The 21,469-nt window shown below is 34.4% G+C and overlaps 1 protein-coding gene across 1 annotated transcript in view; it reads left to right on the top strand.

The window, feature by feature from the left end:
* Positions 1 to 453: 453 nt before the first annotated feature.
* LOC113774491 overlaps positions 454 to 21,469 on the top strand; it is a 32,544-nt gene continuing 11,528 nt past the window's right edge. The window contains exons 1-8 of the mRNA XM_027319018.1: positions 454 to 607; positions 6,513 to 7,678; positions 7,783 to 7,962; positions 9,966 to 10,703; positions 10,758 to 11,327; positions 11,802 to 13,760; positions 13,932 to 14,067; positions 17,210 to 17,325. Of these exons, the coding sequence (XP_027174819.1) occupies positions 454 to 607; positions 6,513 to 7,678; positions 7,783 to 7,962; positions 9,966 to 10,703; positions 10,758 to 11,327; positions 11,802 to 13,760; positions 13,932 to 14,067; positions 17,210 to 17,325 (5,019 nt within the window). The remainder of the gene's footprint in view (positions 608 to 6,512; positions 7,679 to 7,782; positions 7,963 to 9,965; positions 10,704 to 10,757; positions 11,328 to 11,801; positions 13,761 to 13,931; positions 14,068 to 17,209; positions 17,326 to 21,469) is intronic.

Genomic DNA, 21,469 nt, shown 5'->3' with positions numbered 1-21,469 from the left:
TGAGCACACGAGTTACGGTCTTCCATGGATTAGTAGATGGCGCCAAACAAACAAGTGATGACCTTAAATCTTCATTCACTCCTCCATCATGAGCACTTATTATTTCGAGATATTTTGCCATTGCAACTCCTAACTTATTCCTGTCATGAAATTTAAAATTTTTTGGTATAATAAAATCAATCTCAGTAACAGGAATTAAAAAATAATAGTTAGAAAAATATTGATTAAGGAATGGAGGAGATGTCACCGCATTTGAAAATTGTTCACTTGAACCATTTTATGTTGGGGTCTCATGTCTCGCACTTCAACTTTCTTTTCAAATCTTTTCTTCTTCAGATTCTCGCAGTACCATGTCATTTGTCAGGATAATTGCACTCTCATCTTCCTCATGGTCAATAATATCCTGTGAGGGCAATTCTTCACTCATTCGAGAAGTCAATTGCGTTATCTTAGATGTCAATTGATCCATTTGAGCTGCCAGGTTACGCATGTTCGCTTGTGTCTCCTGATGAAATTTTATTGTCTCCTGATGAAGATTCATTGTCATCTGATGAAGATTCATTGTCTCCTGTTGAAGTTGATTTGCCTCCTGTTGAAGTAGATATGTGTTATCAGCTAGAATTCAACTATTTCTTCAAGAGACATACCTAACGTAGATGACGTTTTTTGAGACTCCTGTTGTTGAAAATCTATTGGCTTGGTCGCATAATTAAAATTATAATCATCCCACCATCCTTGATCATACCCGTTTGAATAAGGGTCATACCACGTTTGATATTGAGGTGGAAAATTTTTAAAAGTATCGATTGGAGAACTTAGACCATCTTGAAATGCAGGGCATATGTCGATTGAATGATTTGAGGCAAAATAAGTTCCACAATTTGCAACCCTTGATCATTAGAAAAAGTACGAGTCTCATAACCCCTCTAGAAATAAAAAATCTATCACCAAAATACGGAATGTTAGCAGCCATAAACTAATATAAAAAAAATAAGGGAAAAATAAAAAAAAATAATGAACTCAAAAGAAACAAATTAATCAGGCACCAGTCCCCAGCAACGGCGCCAAAAATTGACAGGTGCCTAACCTGTACAATAATAATTATCTACTCAAGAATAATACAAATTTTGTATATAGTTGTAAATAGGGTCGAATCCACAGGGACTGAGGAGAAATTTGCTTCCTTTAGAGTCAAGATAAATAAGGGGTTTTAGGATTAAATGCTAATGAACTAAATAACTCAAATGCGAAAAATAATTTAATTAACAGAAATAATTGGGAGAGCTCTAGCCAAGGGTACACTTCAGAAATGGTTCATGAACCGATCATCGATTCACAGATAATTCCACACTTATTAAATAGATTAGTTATAGTTGTCATGCACGCAATAAACAACCAACCTTTCCATAATTTCTCGATAGTTAAGGTACGACAGTTAACTAATTCTCTAACCCGAAAACAACCCTAGGTACGACCGTATGATTTAATTTCTAGATTGCATTAATAATTAGAAAGGCCCAATCCTAACTAACAAACACGCTACGAGGGTTTGTTTAAATTAGATCATATGTTCCCCTGACATAAACCCAATTACGCCAGTTGCCACTGAGACAGGGATAACGAACAATTACGGATTCAATTACCCCTAATTAGCAAAATAGCCTGTATGAATAATTAATTATTGCGCACTAATCAATCATCCACACGAGCTATAACGGTTAAAAGCAGGAAATATATGAGTACCAATAAATAGAGGAAGCAATTAAAATAAATCAGATCTCACAGTAATTGTTGAACCAAATCTTCGGTTGTCCCCTTGACTAGCAGTGTAAAATTAGTTCTCCATTAATGGAGAACAAGCCATGCAAATTATTGTTCTCAACTTTCTCCTCCAAATTCGAAGGAAGAAAACTCGATGGAATAATAATTATCTCCGAACTCCCCAGCCAAAGGGATAATTAAATGTCCCCTGCTATCGCCTTTGCGGCGCACATGGTAGACACCTAATAGGAGAAGAAAACTACTCAGCGGAGCCCATAGCCAAGCGGCTGCCTCATCTCTTTTTCTTATTCCCTTGGCTCCGTAGTAATCACGTGAAATCCTTGGGTAAGTAGTAATCCCGCGGAATTTGTCCTTTTTTTCCTCTTCAAAGTCGGCTGGCCTTCCTTCCTTTTCTCCCTAATTCCTTACAAAGACATACGAAAGTCCATTTTCTTCCGTCAAACTCAAGCTAGAAAGACTTCCTAATACTCTAGAATCCTAGTCTTTATGAACCTTTCTAATGTAATAGATTTTCCTAATAAAAAAATAGTTTTCTCACAGTACTCAACTGCTAAATGGAAAAAGGCAATAATTATTCCAGCATAGCCTCGGACTTGGAATCGACAATTCTTTGGAAACTGCCTCGTGCGCGTGAGATCTCGAATCTTCTGGACTTGAATGTAGGTCCCGAACATGCCACCACTAAATTAGATGGAAATTATCCCTTTTAATCATATTTTTGTTATTTGTCCTACAATTAGCACCATTAACCAAATATAAGTAGAATCCATCAATTAATACAATATTTGGTTAAAATAAAAGGGAAAATAAACATAAATTAAATGTCAATTTCACATCCTACCAATTTCCCCCACACCTAAACCATGCTTGTCCTCAAGCACGAGAACACCAATCAAATAATCAAATTCAAACAATGGTTGTTGTTCAAATCTTCTATTGCCAAGATACAATTAAAACACATGTCAAGTATTAGTGACAATTTGCAAGAAATATCTCTCCAGGTAGCTTTCAAGATCAAGAACTTTTTCAATTTATAACTAACTATCTAAGAATATAAAATATTCAACCAGCATTCATAAGCAAATGGTTCGACTATTAAGCAAAATTTCAACATTAAAATTCATGGATCAACAGGTTAACAATTCATTCACATTTTTCACTATTAGCCCTTTTTTTCTCTAAAATATTCCCACACTTGATTGATTTTTTTTTCTTCAGGGGGGAATGTTTAGTCTTTAGCCATTTAAGCGTTTTGACGCGAACTCCGACATTGACCAAATGAAGGAGCCCGGTTACTCAACTTTTATCGCTAAAAGACCACATACTATTAGTTATCGTGGCTTTTTGACGCGAAAGTCAACACTTGTGGTGAAGACCTCCGGTTAGCGGAGTATAGCTGAATACTATGCATAAATAAGCACCAAATTAAAATTAAAAATCACACAAACCCGCTTCATTTCTTAAAAATGGAGAACTAAGATTAATAGCTGAACCAATTTGCATAAAAAAAATTGCTTGACAAATATTTGCAATATTTAGAGAAGTTAACCAAAAAGTGTAAAAATCACAAAATCTCAAATATTCACCAAAGAGATATCCTTAAACTTAACAATTCCATACTTAACACCTTAGAGAATAGAATCTTGGCAGTATAAAAATTTGAGACATCTAGCCATCGTTTATCAGGAACAATCAAACAAAAAAATTTCCAACAAAATTGCCCACACCTGCACTTTTTCAATAAAATACCAATATACTACTCCCCCCCACACCTAAATCTTACATTGTCCCAAATGTAAGCAATAAAGAATAAAATTCAAAGCAAAAAGGGATAACGAAACTTTCCTGATCATCAAAGGGGGTAGTGGCATAGCTGTAGGTTAGAGGCACAAGACATGTAGAGCTCGATGGAAAAACTGATGACGATGAAGGCAATGATCGGCAGCTAAGGATGTCAGGTGGCTCACGATAGATGAGGAAGAATTATGAGCGATGAGCAGCGATACTTAGGAACTGACGACCCACGTTGAACAGCGCAACGGTGGCAGTGGAATTTGTTGTCCTTTGGTTGCGGTCTAGCAGCCGGAAAAGAAAAGAAAGGAATAAAAAGGAAAGGGAGCGAAGAAGAAAAGAGAGAGAGAAAGAGAGAAAAGAGAAAAGGAAAAAGAAAAAGAAAAGAAAGAAATTTTTTTTTTGAAGAAAGGAACCCCTGTGTTAGGCGTGGGCACGACTAACTACCTTCAAGTCTTCTGACCAACCGTGCGAAATTAAGATGCTTAAGCGTCACCACCTGGCGTGGGCAAGCCTAACTACTAGAGAGTCTTCTGACCAATTTTTAGAAATTGAGTTCCTTAAGCGTGACCATCTGGCGTAGGCACGCCTAACTGTTGGGTAGTCTTCTGTCTGCCAAATTAAAATTTCCTTTCTTAGGCGTGACCACCTACCGTGGGCACTTCTAACTGCCAACTTCCTGCCACAAAAGTAACAAATCACTAAATGCAACTAACACTTAACAAAAACGCCAAAAATATAAGAAAACTAAAACAAAGGCCTTGGATTGCCTACCAAGTAGCGCCTTTCTTTAATGTCTTTGACTAGACATTGCCATGTTTATTCATGGAGGATAAAATCGTGTAGTACGTTTCAGTACTTCATCTTCTATGTAATCCTGATAGCACTCGTAAATTGAGTAATCCTTGAGCACACGAGTTACGGTCTTCCATGGATTAGTAGATGGCGCCAAACAAACAAGTGATGATCTTAAATCTTCACTCACTCCTCCATCATGAGCACTTATTAGTTCGAGATATTTTGCCATTGCAACTCTTAACTTATTTCTGTCATGAAATTTAAAATCTTTTGGTATAATCAAATCAATCTCACTAACAGGAATTAAAAAATAAGAATTAGAGAAATATTGATTAAGGAATGGAGGAGATGTCACCGCATTTGGAAATTGTTCACTGAATTCATTCACTTGAACCATTTGATGTTGGGGTCTCATGTCTCGTACTTCAACTTTCTTTTCAACTACATCTTTGTTAATGCGCAAATTAGGCAGTTTATTTGTTAATATTTTCCCCTTTATTTTGACCAAATGTTGTGATAATTTGCTAGATTCTACTTATATTTGAATTTTTGTGTGATTTCTAGGAACTTCAAGTCAATTGAGGCAGAAAAGGAGAAATTGAAGCCTAATTGAGGAAATTTCATTAAGAAAATCTTGATACAAGTTTCTTAGTTGATACTTGAAAACCGCTACATCAGGGATGATGGGGTGTTGATGATTGTTACTGCATCAAGTTAGCAAGCGTTTTGGGGTTTTGCTTTTGGTTAGTTAACAGCAAAGAACAGTACAACTGATGCAGTAGAAAGCCCGCATCCCATTGAGCTTCAATTGCACACGAGGCCCATTTTTGGAAAGAAAATAAAGAAACGCTAAAGAAGCCCTGGGGGGACGCTAGGTAAAAGAAGACCTCTGGTTCAACTGAAGAGGATTAGAAAAAAGAAAATGGAGAAAACGGCAGGGGAGAAGACTCTGAAAATCAACGCAGGCCATTCTGTTTCGTTCCGTTTTTCCTTCCTTTTCCCAATTTATTTTCCTTTTTCAATTAAGAACTCGAGTAGTACTTTTGGCTGCAATTCAACTATGAGGAGTGGCTAATTTCTTCATCCAGTCAAAGGTTAAATCGAAGCTTTGGTTCGACAAAACTGTGAAATCGAATTGATTTGCCTACGTTCTTTAATTTGCAAGTATTTATATATTTCCTGTTCACTTATGCATATGATTATTTCTTGCAATTAAATACTTGATCACTGTTTAATTGTGTGAGTAATTAACAGCCATCTAAGAGTGCTCAATCCGTAATTGTTGGGTAATTTTAGTGCATGTGGCAAGTGACATGATTCAATTGTAGTAGAAACTTTTGAATTGTTGTTGCGGAAATATATGATATAGCCTAAATAAACCGAGCGTGTGTGTTTGTTGGTTATAATTGGTGGCCAGTCTAATGATTAATGCTGTCAATAGGTTAAATCCTAAGAGCGTGTTTAGGACTGCTTAATTGGCTAGGGCAATAACCACAGAGCTTGTTGTGGTTATCGAATCAGGAAGGTTAGGCAGGTTGTCAGAGCTTGTTGACAACCATAACCAGTTTATTTGTAAATGAAAGATTTTATCTCTGCATCTGTGATCAATGATTCGAACCATTAGTGGAGATTATACCTTTGACTAGAGATTTTCCTTCCGTTAATTTACTTTATATTTATTGTTATTTATTTTATCTGCGATTGTCTTATTTTTAATTTGAGCAATTAAATTAGGTAGTTTCATATCAATCCCCCCATTTTTATTTAATGTTACATTCATTCAAAATAAATTCCCAAGTCCCTGTGGATTCGACCCTGCTCACTGTTATATTCGAATTTTATCTTTCACGTAATTAAGATACTTTGGTATATCGGATCAAGCAAACTCTGGCACCAGGGTGAAGCTAGTAACCCATTGCACAGCCTAAGTCCCTGCTCCAGTACCATAGTGGACTTAATTCGTGACTTAAGAGTAGGAATTTTATTTTTGCAGGTTTGACACCCACCAAATTTTGGCGCCGTTGCCGGGGACTTGGTGTCAAAATAAATTTATTTTCTTTGAATTTTATTTTCTTTGTTTATTTTTTATTTTTATTTTTATTTTTATTGTTACTGGTTTATGCCTAGATCTTCTCGTACAGGTGAACTGCAATATAATCCTGAGATAGAGAAGACTGCTCGTGCATTGAGAAAAGCAACAAGAGAACGAGCAGAGGCATCCTCCTCATCTACTGGACATAATTCAGTAGTAGATTTTATGGATTCATTTAGTGAGACGGAAGAGATAAATAGCACCATGGCTAATGAACGGACATTGAGAGAATTGGCTGCACCAGATTTAAATCAACAGCCTCTTTGCATTACTTATCCTAGATTAGAGGTTGCATTTGAGTTAAAATCTGGACTAATCCATTTACTTCCTTCTTTTCATGGCTTACCAGGTGAAGATCCCCACAAGCATCTCAAAGAATTCCATGTGGTTTGCTCGACAATGAAACCCCAGGGAGTCACAGAGGAGCAAATTAAATTAAGAGCCTTTCCATTTTCCTTAGCCGATAAAGCTAAGAATTGGCTCTATTATTTGCCCTCTGGGTCAATATCCACATGGACAGACATGAAGAAGCATTTCCTAGAAAAATTCTTTCCTGCATCCCGAGCTGCAAGCATTAGGAAAGACATCTGTGGAATTCGACAATTCAATGGAGAGACTCTACATGAATATTGGGAAAGATTCAAGCAACTATGTGCTAGTTGTCCTCATCATCAAATTCCTGACCAACTCCTCATCCAGTATTTTTATGAGGGTCTGTCCCAAACTGACAGAAGAATTATTGATGCTGCCAGTGGGGGCTCCTTAGTGAATAAAACACCCACGGAGGCAAGAAATTTGATATCGAGTATGGCTGCAAATGCTCAACAATTTGGAGACAGGCAGGATAACACAACTCGTAGAGTCAATGAGGTAAGTAATTCTTCAATAGAGCAAAGATTAGATTGTCTAACTTCTTTGGTTGAAAAGTTAGCTATAGGACAAATGCAGCAATTGAAAACATGTGGAATCTGCTATGGTTCGAGTCATCCAACAGATATGTGCCCCACACTCCAAGATGATTCGACTGAGCAGGCTAATGTAGTTGGATTTCGGGACCACCTCAGAGGCGGTATGATCCCTATGCAAACACCTATAATCCAGGATGGAGGGATCATCCTAATTTTAGTTATGCAGCAAGGCCACCAGGATTTCCACAACAGCCACAATATCAACCTAGACCTCAACTTTCACAGCAACAACCTGCTCCTAAATCAGGTATGTCACTTGAGGATATTGTGAAATCTTTGGCTACTAACACTCAACAATTTCAACAGGAGACGAAAACTAGCATTCATAATTTGGAGAATCAAATGAGCCAGTTAGCTTCCACAGTCAATAGATTGGAGTCCCAATTATCTGGAAAGCTACCCTCACAGACAATTGTCAACCCCAAGCAAAATGCCATTGCCATCACATTAAGAAGTGGCAAAGAGTTGCCTGAGCCGAGCAAGAGAATTTCTGAACAAGCAATCGAGGAAGAGCTCGAAAAAGAGGGGAATGTGTCTCAACCTAGGGCCTTGGAACAACCAGAGTGGTGTGTTTGGATCCCTTGTTTTTGGGGCTGTTTTTGAAAAACTGTTTTTCACATTCCAAATGCTACAGTAAATGTGTATTTCCAAAACAACTCCAAAAACACCATATCCAAACATTATATCAAAAATAACTACATATGTATATTTCAATTATGTATATTATATATATATTAATATAAATTGAAATATACAAATTGAAAATTATATATATAGTATATATTATATAAATATTTATATACATTAATATTATACATAATATTGTATATTATACATAATATAATATACATAATATGTAATATTGTAAACATAAATGTGTAAATATTTATACATAATATATTATGTACATTATATTATAATATATACATTATTAATGTATAATATTATTATGTACATTATTGTGTATAATAATGTATAATAATGTTAGGTATAATATATAATATACATAATATGTAATAATGTAATAATGTATATTATGTATAATATATTATATTATGTATATTATATTATATATATACAACATTATGTATATTATACAAATTGAAAGTTATATATTATATATTTATATATTATATATTATATGAATATTTATGTAATGAAATATACAATAAATATTACAAATTGAAATATTATATAAACACCATATTTATAATATTATAATATTTATAATTAATATTAATGTATATTATATATATATTAAATATTTATATATTTATTTATACATATTATAAATATTTTATTTTACTTAAAAAATATTTTTATATATTTATATGAATATAATATATATTATATATTATATATATTACACATTTATGTAAATGTACATTTATACATAACATATATATTAATGTATATTTATAATATACATTTATATTATGTATTATATATAATATAATGCATTTATAATACATTTATACATTTATATTAATATATATAATATTAATTTTACATTTATACATAATATTAATACATTTGTACATTTATATTAATTATATTAATACATTTATACATAATATTAATATATATTAATAAAATTATAATTTATACATTTATATAATATTTATTTGTAATTTATACATTTATAATAATATACACTTATACATTTATAAATATATTTATATTATGTGTTATATGTAATATAATACATTTATAGTACATTTATATATTTTTATATAAATACATGAATATATTTATTTATAAATATTTATAAATGTATTATAAATGCATAAATGTATATTTATATAAAAATTAAAAATTAAAAATATAATTTATACATTTATACATTTATATAATATTCATTTATAATTTATAAATTTACAATAATATACACTTATACATTTATAAATATATTTATATTATGTATTATATATAATATAATATATTTATAATATATTTTTATATTTTTATATAAATATTTATAAATGTATTATAAATGTATAAATGTATATTTATATAAAAATTATAATTTATAATTTATAATTTATACATTTATATAATATTCATTTATAATTTATACATTTATACAATATTCATTTATAATTTATACATTTATAATAATATACACTTATACATTTATAAATATATTTGTATTATGTATTATATATAATATAATACATTTATAATACATTTATATATTTTTTAGCGAATATATAAATATATTTATTTATTAAATATTTATAAATGTATTATAAATGCATAAATGTATATAAAAATAAAATTATAAAAATTATAAATTATACAAATACACAAAAATATGTTTTAAAAATACCTCTAAAAATAATCAAAAAAATATCTACAGTAAAAGCTTTTCATATAGTTTTTGAAAAACAACCTCAAAAACAACTAATCCAAACGGACTTGTATTTCAAAAACGAAATGCTACAGTGCTGTTTTTGAAAAACAACCTCAAAAACAGCTAATCCAAACGGAGCCAGATTTTGGAGAAAAATCAACACAAGTGGTTACACCTCCAGCCTCCATTTCCTAGTCGACTGGCAAAGTCCAAAAAGCAAGAGCAAGAACAGGAGATTTTGGACACTTTTCGAAAAGTTGAGGTAAATATCCCTCTTTTAGATGCAATTAAGCAAATTCCTAGATATGCTAAATTTTTGAAGGAGTTATGCACTGGTAAGAAAAAGTTGAAAGGAAACGAGAAAGTGCATATGGGAGAAAATGTCTCGGCAGTTCTGCAGAAAAAATTGCCTCCTAAATGCAAGGACCCGGGTATGTTTACTGTCCCTTGTAAAATAGGCAATATTAAAATTGAAAAAGCTATGTTGGATTTGGGTGCTTCGATAAATGTTATGCCTCGTTCTATTTATAATTTGATGAACTTTGGGCCTTTAAAAGAGACGGGCGTAATAATTCAACTGGCTGATCGATCAAATGCCTATCCTGATGGAGTTTTGGAGGATATTTTAGTGCAAATTGATAATTTGATTTTTCCTGCAGATTTTTATGTGCTTGATATGGAGGATGATAATTCTAATTCATCTCCAATACTGTTAGGGAGACCATTTTTGAAAACTGCTAGAACAAAAATTGATGTTTTCACTGGCACATTGACTATGGAATTTGATGGTGATGTTATTAAATTTAGTATTTATGATGCCATGAAATATCCTGGTGAATCTCATTCAATTTTTGTTATAGATGTAATTGATTCTTTGGCGCAGCAAAATTTTGAATTTAATAATGACGATGCGTTGAAGGTTGCTATTTCTACTGGTCTCTGTCAGGAAAATTTGCAAAAGATAAAAGGGAAGTTTGTTTTTCCTTTTGAATTGCAGGAAGTTATTTTTGAATTGAATTCTCTTTGTCCAGAATTTTCCAATGTGTCTTACTTGGAATTACCTTTGTCTCATTCACAGCTTTTGCCATCTATTGTGCAAGCCCCGAAGGTGGAATTAAAGCAGTTACCGGATAATTTAAAGTATGCATTCTTGGGAGATGGAGATACACTCCCAGTAATAATTTCCAGTAAATTGACTGCTTTAGAGGAAGAAAAACTAATTCGGGTGTTGAAGGACCACAAGGAGGCAATAGGATGGACAGTGGCTGACATAAAAGGATTAAGTCCAGCCACTTGCATGCATCGCATCTTGTTAGAAGATGGTGCTAAGCCTTCGAGAGAGGCTCAACGGAGATTGAACCCACCAATGATGGAGGTAGTGAAGAAAGAAGTTTTAAAACTTCTTGACACAGGTATAATCTATCCCATTTCGGATAGTAAGTGGGTAAGTCCTGTTCAAGTAGTTCCTAAAAAGACAGGAATTACTGTTATTGAAAATCCTAAAGGTGAGTTAGTGCCCACTCGAGTTCAAAATGGGTGGAGAGTTTGTACCGATTTTAGAAAATTAAATGCATTAACTCGTAAAGATCATTTTCCATTGCCTTTTATTGATCAGATGTTGGAAAGGTTGGCAGGAAAATCTCATTATTGCTGTCTTGATGGTTTTTCAGGTTTTCTACAAATTCCAGTGGCGCCTGAAGATCAAGAGAAAACCACATTTACTTGCCCTTTTGGTACATTTGCCTATAGACGAATGCCTTTTGGTCTTTGTAATGCGCCTGCTACATTCCAAAGGTGTATGGTTAGTATATTTTCTGATTATGTGGAGAATATCATAGAAGTGTTTATGGATGATTTTACTGTCTATGGTAATTCTTTTGATGAATGTTTAATTAACCTCACAAAAATTCTTAAAAGGTGCATTGAGACTAATCTTGTCTTAAATTATGAGAAATGCCATTTTATGGTAGACCAAGGCATAATTTTAGGCCATGTGGTATCTGCTAAAGGAATTGAGGTAGATAAGGCTAAGGTAGAAATTATCAAATGTTTACCTTACCCCGCAAGTGTGCGGGAAGTTCGCTCTTTTCTTGGCCATGCAGGTTTTTATAGGCGTTTCATCAAAGATTTTTCAAAGATATCCCATCCTCTATGCAAATTACTTCAAAAGGATGTGGTATTTCATTTTGATGATAATTGCAAGAGTGCATTTGACACGCTCAAGGGATCATTGACTTCAGCACCAGTGGTTCGACCACCAAACTGGAGTCTTCCTTTCAAGATAATGTGTGATGCCAGCAATTTTGCTGTTGGTGCAGTACTCGGCCAGAAAGAGGGCAGAGCTTCTTATGTCATTTATTATGCCTCGAGGACCTTGGATGGTGCCCAATGCAATTATTCGACTACGGAAAAGGAGCTTTTAGCTATTGTTTTTGCTTTAGAAAAATTCCGTTCTTATTTACTTGGCACTAAAGTCATTATTTATTCTGACCAAGCAGCTTTGAAATATTTGCTCAACAAGAAAGAGGCCAAACCACGACTTATAAGGTGGATTCTCCTACTCCAAGAATTTGATCTGGAAATTAAAGACAAAAGGGGTGCTGAAAATATGGTTGCTGATCACCTCAGTCGTTTGATCAATAGTGAAGGACCTGCTCCCTTGAAAGATAATTTTCCAGATGAGCATCTTTTTGTAGTTCAAAAGACAACTCCCTGGTATGCTGATTTAGTGAATTATCTTGTTACTAGAACGCTACCTAATGATTTGTCTAGAGCTCAAAAGGAAAAAATTAAAAGTGATGTTAAATATTATGTGTGGGATGAACCATACTTTTGGAAATATTGTTCTGACCAAATTATTCGCAGGTGTGTGTCTGAAGAAGAGGTTCCATCAATTTTATCTTTTTGTCACTCATATGCGTGTGGTGGACATTTTGGCCCTAAGCGAACTGCAAGAAAGGTTTTAGAGTGTGGTTTATTTTGGCCAACTTTGTTTAGTGATGCATACTTATTTTGTAAATCATGTGCAAATTGTCAAAAGACAGGTAATTTAAGCCATAGAGATCAAATGCCTCTTACTCCTATACTGGTTTGTGAAATTTTCGATGTATGGGGTATAGATTTTATGGGTCCATTTCCTTCCTCTTTTGGTAATATGTATATATTACTTGCAGTTGATTATGTCTCAAAGTGGATAGAGGCTAAGGCAACTAGGACTGACAATGCTAAGGTTGTAGTTGATTTTATTAAATCTCATATTTTTGTCAGGTATGGCACGCCAAGAGCAATTATCAGTGACCGAGGGACACACTTCTGCAATCGAGTAATGGAAGCATTGTTGAAGAAATATGGCGTCACTCACCGGGTTTCTACGTCCTATCATCCGCAGACTAGTGGTCAAGCAGAAATCTCCAATAAAAAAATCAAATCGATACTTGAAAAGACGGTGAATCCCAATAAAAAGGATTGGAGTTTGCGCTTAGATGATGCACTTTGGGCTTACCGTACAGCTTTTAAGACCCCCATAGGTATGTCTCCTTACCGATTAATTTTTGGCAAACCTTGTCATCTACCTGTGGAATTGGAACATAGGGCATATTGGGCAGTTAAAAATTACAATATGCGGATGGATGAAGCTGGAGAACACAGGAAGTTGCAATTGCAAGAGTTGGAGGAAATCCGAAATGATGCATATGAGAGTTCTAGCATTTACAAGGAAAAGACAAAAGCATTTCATGATAAAACAATTTCGAGGAAAATTTTTTGTATTGGTCAAAAAGTACTTCTTTTTCACTCTAGACTTAAACTTTTTCCTGGTAAATTGCGTTCTCGTTGGATTGGACCTTTTATTGTGACTAATGTGTTTCCTCATGGTGCAGTACAAATTCAAAGTCTTCACACTGACAAGATTTTTAAGGTTAATGGTCATCGTCTCAAACCTTTTTATGAAGGATTTGAAGTTAATAATGTTGAGGAGGTGACCCTTGCAGTGCCTGAACTCTCTGATTGAAGCATTATTTTGTCTAGCCAAAGACATTAAAGAAAGGCGCTGCGTGGGAGGCAACCCAAGAGTTATTGTTTTTAGTAGTTTGATTGTGTTTGTTGATTTGTTAAAAGTGATTTACGTGATATAATTTCTTTGTGATAGGTAGGATCAAATAAAGCAGCAGCTGTTGGCCCTCGCCGAGATCAGCAGCGAACCTTCAACCATCAGCAGAATCTCCGAGCAGTCGGTCCTCGTACGGAGCAGATCCAACAGATGGATCGACGTTTGTCCCGCATGGGTCAGAACCTGGCAGCTTATTTCGAGCACCTTCGTTTCCAACCTCCTTTTCCACCGGAAACTTAGTATTTCTTCAGGGGAGTATTTCTTTCTTTCTACACTTTATTTTTATTTTTTCCTTGAGGACAAGGCAATGTTTAGGTGTGGGGGAGGGAGATCATGTTGATTTTAATTTCTAGTTTGGTTTTCTTTCAAAAAAAATGAAAAAGAGAAAAAATTTTAAGTATTTTTGGTCAGTTTTTGAGTTAATTCGTCTAGTTTCTGATTTTTCAAGACTTTTTGAGATTCGTATTGATTCAGTCAAGGTGGAAGTGTGAATGGTATTCTATTGCTAGTGCAAGTAATGTGTTTTCTTGACTATTGATTCAAATGAAGGGTGTTTAAAAATTTGACATATTTTCATTTTTTTTGTGAGCTTTTGGGTCTAATGAGCATTACATTTATAATTGCTCTATTTGCTTTGAATGAGTGATATCACACATGATTTGATATTCTAGAACTTGTTTTGTTATGCATGTCGAGACCATGTTTGAATTTGAGGCATTAATATGAGAAGGGCAATTAGGTTTAACCCCTTTTGACTTTCTAAAAGCCTACCTTGATCATATTTCACCTAGTTAACCAATCTGAGCCTTGACTGTTTCTTTGTCTGATACCCAAATTTGCACCCTAAGCCTTTTTATTTGAACTTTATTATTGAACCTTGAGTCAAAAGGATGCCTGAGTTTTATTGCGTGAAAATTATCAAGTATTGCTACAAGGATTTGGCAGTTGTGTTTATCTTTCAAGTTTAGTTATGTTTTGCTGCACAAAAACAAAAACAAAAACAAAAAGACAAAAACAAAAAAAACAAAAAAAAACAAAAAAAAACAAAAAAAATATGGAAGTGTCCTTGTAGTAGTGTTGAGAAAGTTGGGTTGATGCCTGTGTGAAGGTTCTTATGTAGAGTTGGCTTCGATTGTTGATGTGCCTTGGAGTTAGGGGATTGAAAAAAAAAGGGCGATTCATTTCATGCAATGAGCTATTGGTATTTCTTTTGATATTATTAGCCTAAAGGTCCATTTTGTCTAACATTTAACCCAAGCCCCATTACATCCTTAATAAAAGACCCTTTGATTTTTGTATCAAGTTCATTAAAGTGGTGGAGATTTGATATATTAGCAAGCATATGGTAAAATCATTCCATGTTGTTGATTTGAGTGATATAAACATCCTTTCCATATTTTGAGTGGTTGAGTGTATACACTGCTATCCATGTGAGGTTTGTCAAGTTTTTAACATCCTCATTTTGGTGAAATTGTTGAGAAGATGTGACACTTGTGCAAGTTTATGGAGCTATTCAAGTATTTGTGATCTTGACTGTGATTTTTGGGTAGTGAATGCTTGAGGGCAAGCATTGTCTTGGTGTGGGGGAATTTGTTAATGCGCAAATTAGGCAGTTTATTTGTTAATATTTTCCCCTTTATTTTGACCAAATGTTGTGATAATTTGCTAGATTCTACTTATATTTGAATTTTTGTATGATTTCTAGGAACTTCAAGTCAATTGAGGCAGAAAAGGAGAAATTGAAGCCTAATTGAGGAAATTCCATTAAAAAAATCTTGATACAAGTTTCTTAGTTGATACTTGAAAACCGCTACATCAGGGATGATGGGGTGTTGATGATTGTTACTGCATCAAGTTAGCAAGCGTTTTGGGCTTTTGCTTTTGGTTAGTTAACAGCAAAGAACAGTACAACTGATGCAGTAGAAAGCCCGCATCCCATTGAGCTTCAATTGCACACGAGGCCCATTTTTGGAAAGAAAAGAAAGAAACGGTAAAGAAGCCCTGGGGGGACGCTAGGTAAAAGAAGACCTCTGGTTCAACTGAAGAGGATTAGAAAAAAGAAAAAGGAGAAAACGGCAGGGGAGAAGACTCTGAAAATCAACGCAGGCCATTCTGTTCCGTTCCGTTTTTCCTTCCTTTTCCCAATTTATTTTCCTTTTTCAATTAAGAACTCGAGTAGTACTTTTGGCTGCAATTCAACTATGAGGAGTGGCTAATTTCTTCATCTAGTCAGAGGTTAAATCGAAGCTTTGGTTCGACAAAACTGTGAGATCGAATTGATTTGCCTACGTTCTTTAATTTGCAAGTATTTATATATTTCCTGTTCACTTATGCATATGATTATTTCTTGCAATTAAATACTTGATCACTGTTTAATTGTGTGAGTAATTAACAGCCATCTAAGAGTGCTCAATCCGTAATTGTTGGGTAATTTTAGTGCATGTGGCAAGTGACATGATTCAATTGTAGTAGAAACTTTTGAATTGTTGTTGCGGAAATATATGATATAGCCTAAATAAACCGAGCGTGTGTGTTTGTTGGTTATAATTGGTGGCCAGTCTAATGATTAATGCTGTCAATAGGTTAAATCCTAAGAGCGTGTTTAGGACTGCTTAATTGGCTAGGGCAATAACCACAGAGTTTGTTGTGGTTATCGAATCAGGAAGGTTAGGCAGGTTGTCAGAGCTTGTTGACAACCATAACCAGTTTATTTGTAAATGAAAGATTTTATCTCTGCATCTGTGATCAATGATTCGAACCATTAGTGGAGATTATACCTTTGACTAGAGATTTTCCTTCCGTTAATTTACTTTATATTTATTGTTATTTGTTTTATCTGCGATTGTCTTATTTTTAATTTGAGCAATTAAATTAGGTAGTTTCATATCAATCCCCCCATTTTTATTTAATGTTACATTCATTCAAAATAAATTCCCAAGTCCCTGTGGATTCGACCCTACTCACTGCTATATTCGAATTTTATCTTTCACGTAATTAAGATACTTTGGTATATCGGATCAAGCAAACTCTGGCACCAGGGTGAAACTAGTAACCCATTGCACAGCCTAAGTCCCTGCTCCAGTACCATAGTGGACTTAATTCGTGACTTAAGAGTAGGAATTTTATTTTTGCTGGTTTGACACCCACCAATCTTTAGATCCTTCTTCTTGAGATTCTCGCAGTACCATGTCATTTGTCAGGATAATTGCACTCTTATCTTCCTCATGGTCGATAATATCCTGTGAGGGCAATTCTTCACTCATTCGAGAAGTCAATTGCGTTATCTTAGATGTCAATTGATCTATTTGAGCTGCCAGGTTACGCATGCTCGCTTGTGTCTCCTGATGAAAATTTATTGTCTCCTGATGAAGATTCATTGTCATCTGATGAAGATTCATTGTCTCCTGTTGAAGTTGATGTGCCTCCTGTTGAAGTAGATATGTGTTATCAGCTAGTGATTCAGCTATTTCTTCAAGAGACATACCTAATGTAGATGACGTTTCTTGAGACTCTTGTTGTTGAAAATCCATTGGTCTGATCGCATAATTAAAATTATAATCATCCCACCATCCTTGATCATACCCGTTTGAATAAGGATCATACCACGTTTGATATTGAGGTGGAAAATTTTTAAAAGTATCGATTGGAGAACTTAGACCATCTTGAAATGCAGGGCATATGTCGATTGAATGATTTGAGGCAAAATAAATTCCACAATTTACAACAACCCATTGATCATTAGAAAAAGTACGAGTCTCATAACCCCTTCTAGAAATAAAATCCAATCTATCACCAAAATACGAAATGTTAGCAGCCATAAACTGTATATAAAAAAAATGAGGGAAAAATAAAAATAAAAATAATGAACTCGAAAAGAAACAAATTAATCAGGCACCAGTCCCCGGCAACGGCGCCAAAAATTGACAGGTGCCGAACATGTACAATAATAATTATCTACTCAAGAATAATACAGATTTTGTATATAGTGGTGAGTAGGGTCGAATCCACAGGGATTGGGGAGAAATTTGCTTCCTTTAGAGTCAAGATAAATAGGGGATTTTAGGATTAAATGCTAATGAACTAAATAACTCAAATGCGAAAAATAATTTAATTAACAGAAATAATTGGGAGAGCTCTAGCCAAGGGTACACTTCAGAAATGGTTTATGCACCGATCATCGATTCACAGATAATTCCACACTTATTAAATAGATTAGTTATAGCTGTCATGCACGCGATAAACAATTAATCTTTCCTTAATTTCTCGATAGTTAAGGTACGACCGTTAACTATTTCTCTAACCCGGAAACAACCCTAGGTACGACCGTAGGATTTAATTTCTAGATTGCATTAATAATTAGAAAGGCCCAATCCTAACTAACAAACACGCTACGAGGGTTTGTTTAAATTAGATCATATGTTCCCCTGACATAAACCCAATTACGCCAGTTGCCACTGAGATAGGGATAACGAACAATTACGGATTCAATTACCCCTAATTAGCAAAATAGCCTATATAAATAATTAATTATTGCGCACTAATCAATCATCCACACGAGTTATAACGGTTAAAAGCAGGAAACATATGAGTACCAATAAATGGAGGAAGCAATTAAAATAAATCAGACCTCACAGTAATTGTTGAACCAAATCTTCAGTTGTCCCCTTGACTAGCAGTGTAAAATTTGTTCTCCATTAATGGAGAACAAGCCATGCAAATCATTGTTCTCAACTTTCTCCTCCAAATTCGAAGGAAGAAAACTCGATGGAATAATAATTATCTCCGAACTCCCCAGCCAAAGGGATAATAAAATGTCCCCTGCTATCGCCTTTGCGGCGCACATGATAGACACCTAATAGGAGAAGAAAACTACTCAGTGGAGCCCAGAGCCAAGCGGCTGCCTCGTTTCTTTTTCTTATTCCCTTGGCTCCGTAGTAATCACGTGAAATCCCTGGCTAAGTAGTAATCCCACAGAATCCGTCCTTTTTTTCCTCTTCAAAGTCGGCTGGCCTTCCTTCCTTTTCTCCCTAATTCCTTACAAAGACATACGAAATTCCCTTTTCTTCCGTCAAACTCAAGCTAGAAAGACTTCCTAATACTCTAGAATCCTAGTCTATATGAACCTTGCTAATCTAATAGATTTTCCTAATAAAAAAATAGTTTTCTCATAGTACTCAACTACTAAATAGAAAAAGGCAATAATTATTCCAGCATAGTCTCGGACTTGGAATCGACAATTCTTTGGAAACTGCTTCGTGCGCGTGAGATCTCGAATCTTCTGGACTTGAATGTAGGTCCCCAACGTGCCACCACTAAATTAGATGAAAATTGTCCCTTTTAATCATGTTTTGGTTATTTGTCCTACAATTAGCACCATTAACCAAATATAAGTAGAATCCATCAATTAATACAATATTTGGCTAAAATAAAAGGGAAAATAAACATAAATTAAATGTCGATTTCACATCCCATCAGTATCGGTGCTAAGAGCAACTTTATTAATTTAGACATTTTTACTTGTTTTTCTTGTGTTTGTTGTGTCTATTGTCTCAATTTTTGTTTTTAGTATCTTTGTGAGTTTTTGTATTTTTTAAATTTTTATGTTAGAATTATATATTTTTCTTGACTAAACTTGTTTTTGAGTTATTTTAAAGACATGTTTAGGGGATCAAGGAGAGTAGAAAATATGAGGAGACAATGCATGAGAAGTGGAAGATCGGCAATGGATGGTTACCAAGTGCAAAACTCCTTCAATAGAGGTAACCAAGAAATTACCGAAAGTATGTCTTTTGAAGATGGTTTGAAGTGTTTAAAGGCTAAATTTGATGTTATAATGTTACAAGCTCATATGGACACCATTATGCATGAAATTGAGTAAAAGAGGAATGCTAATGTTTTTAATTCTAATCATATGATTTGTGACTTGTGTGGACGTTATCATGCTACTCATACATGTATGCAAGCACAAAATGTGGATTATTATGATGAATTAGAGCATTACAATCCTTGTTTTGATCAATATGGTGCTAATTGGGATAATTCTTCTGCTTATGGTTGGAATAATCAATGTACTTATAGTGATTCTCCATGTTTTTATGATTATCCACCCAAATGTGTCCAATATGAAGCAAAACCATATTGGGAATTGGCAATAGAAAGATTAGCTAATGCATCTTTACCTTGTGAACTAGAAAATGAACCATTAGCTAATGATTCTAATGCATCTTGGGAGCTTGCCATAGAAAAATGTTCCAATCAATTTGATTTGGCTATAAAAAATCTAGCTAATGCGACCTCCGATCGTTTTGCTAGAATTGAGGAAATGTTAGATGAATTAACTTCTCACTTTGGTAGAATACAAACCCAATTACATGCATTGTGTGAAGTTATTTCTTCTAATCATATACAAAATGACCCTAGCATGAATGGTGAGGATGTTGTATGTGAAAGTGGATTGCATTTTGATGAAAATGATGAATCTAGTGTGTTTCAATGAGAAAATGTCCATTTCACATGATAATACATTTGAAACTAACCTTGAACCTTAAGAGGTGAGCCTTAATGACTCATTTTTCACCCCTCTTGAGGAATGTTTTGAGAGTATAGGTTTTAAAGGTATTATTCTCCAAGAAAGCCATGCGGATGTCCCTTTGGTAAGTTCTCAAGTGATACAAATTCAAGGTAATATTTATGAAACACTTGAGATAGGTGAGCCACTTCCATCTCTCACATCATTAGAATATGTAGCTTTTGCTATTAAGCCACCTTTTAATGATCCACCACGACCTAAAATGGTGGATTATTCATTAACAAAACCTCCTTAAAAAGTGAGGCCAATAGTCAAGCTAATGACTATAAAAAAAGGGCTTGTTGGGAGGCAACCCAATGTTTGTTGAAAATTGTATTATTTTGGTGTGATTTTATGTTTAAATTACTTGTTTGAGTTGTTTTGTTATTTTTCATTTGTAGTTATTGGAAATAAAAGCAAAAGTGACCAAATGAGGTGAAAAAGACGAAGTTTGATCAAGGAACTCAACCCCTCGATTTGAGTAATTATTGTTTTTGATTCGTTAGAGGGGGTTAAAATGCATGTTTTGATCATTTTACATGTACATGCATTGAGTATTTTAGCAAACAAATGATCTATGATGCATTTTGTGAAATTGGGGTGCCATTTGTAATTTTTCAAAAGTTGGATTTCTGCAAAAAATTCGCAGAAGAAAATGCACCTGCCTTGAAAAACGTGCCTTGGAGTCGCGTTTCCCAAAGGCGCGTTTTCAATACTGTACTTATACTAAAGAAAACGCGCCTTCAAAACGCGACAAGAAGTCGCGTTTTCTACCAAGTCGCGTTTTCCAGCCTGATCAGAAGCCGAAAAAACGCGACATGAAGTCGCATTTTCCAGCCTGATCAGAAGCCGAAAACGCGCCTTCAGAAACGCGACATGAAGTCGCATTTTCCAGCCTGATCAGAAGCCGAAAACGCGCCTTCAGAAACGCGACATGAAGTCGCGTTTTCGATCTTGCAATATTTGTGAAGAAACGCAACTTCACAAAATGTGGCTTGATGGTGCGTTT

This window comes from Coffea eugenioides, chromosome 6 (assembly GCF_003713205.1).
Source record: "Coffea eugenioides isolate CCC68of chromosome 6, Ceug_1.0, whole genome shotgun sequence".
Taxonomy (NCBI): domain Eukaryota; kingdom Viridiplantae; phylum Streptophyta; class Magnoliopsida; order Gentianales; family Rubiaceae; genus Coffea; species Coffea eugenioides.
This window is presented reverse-complemented; position numbering and strand designations above follow the sequence as displayed.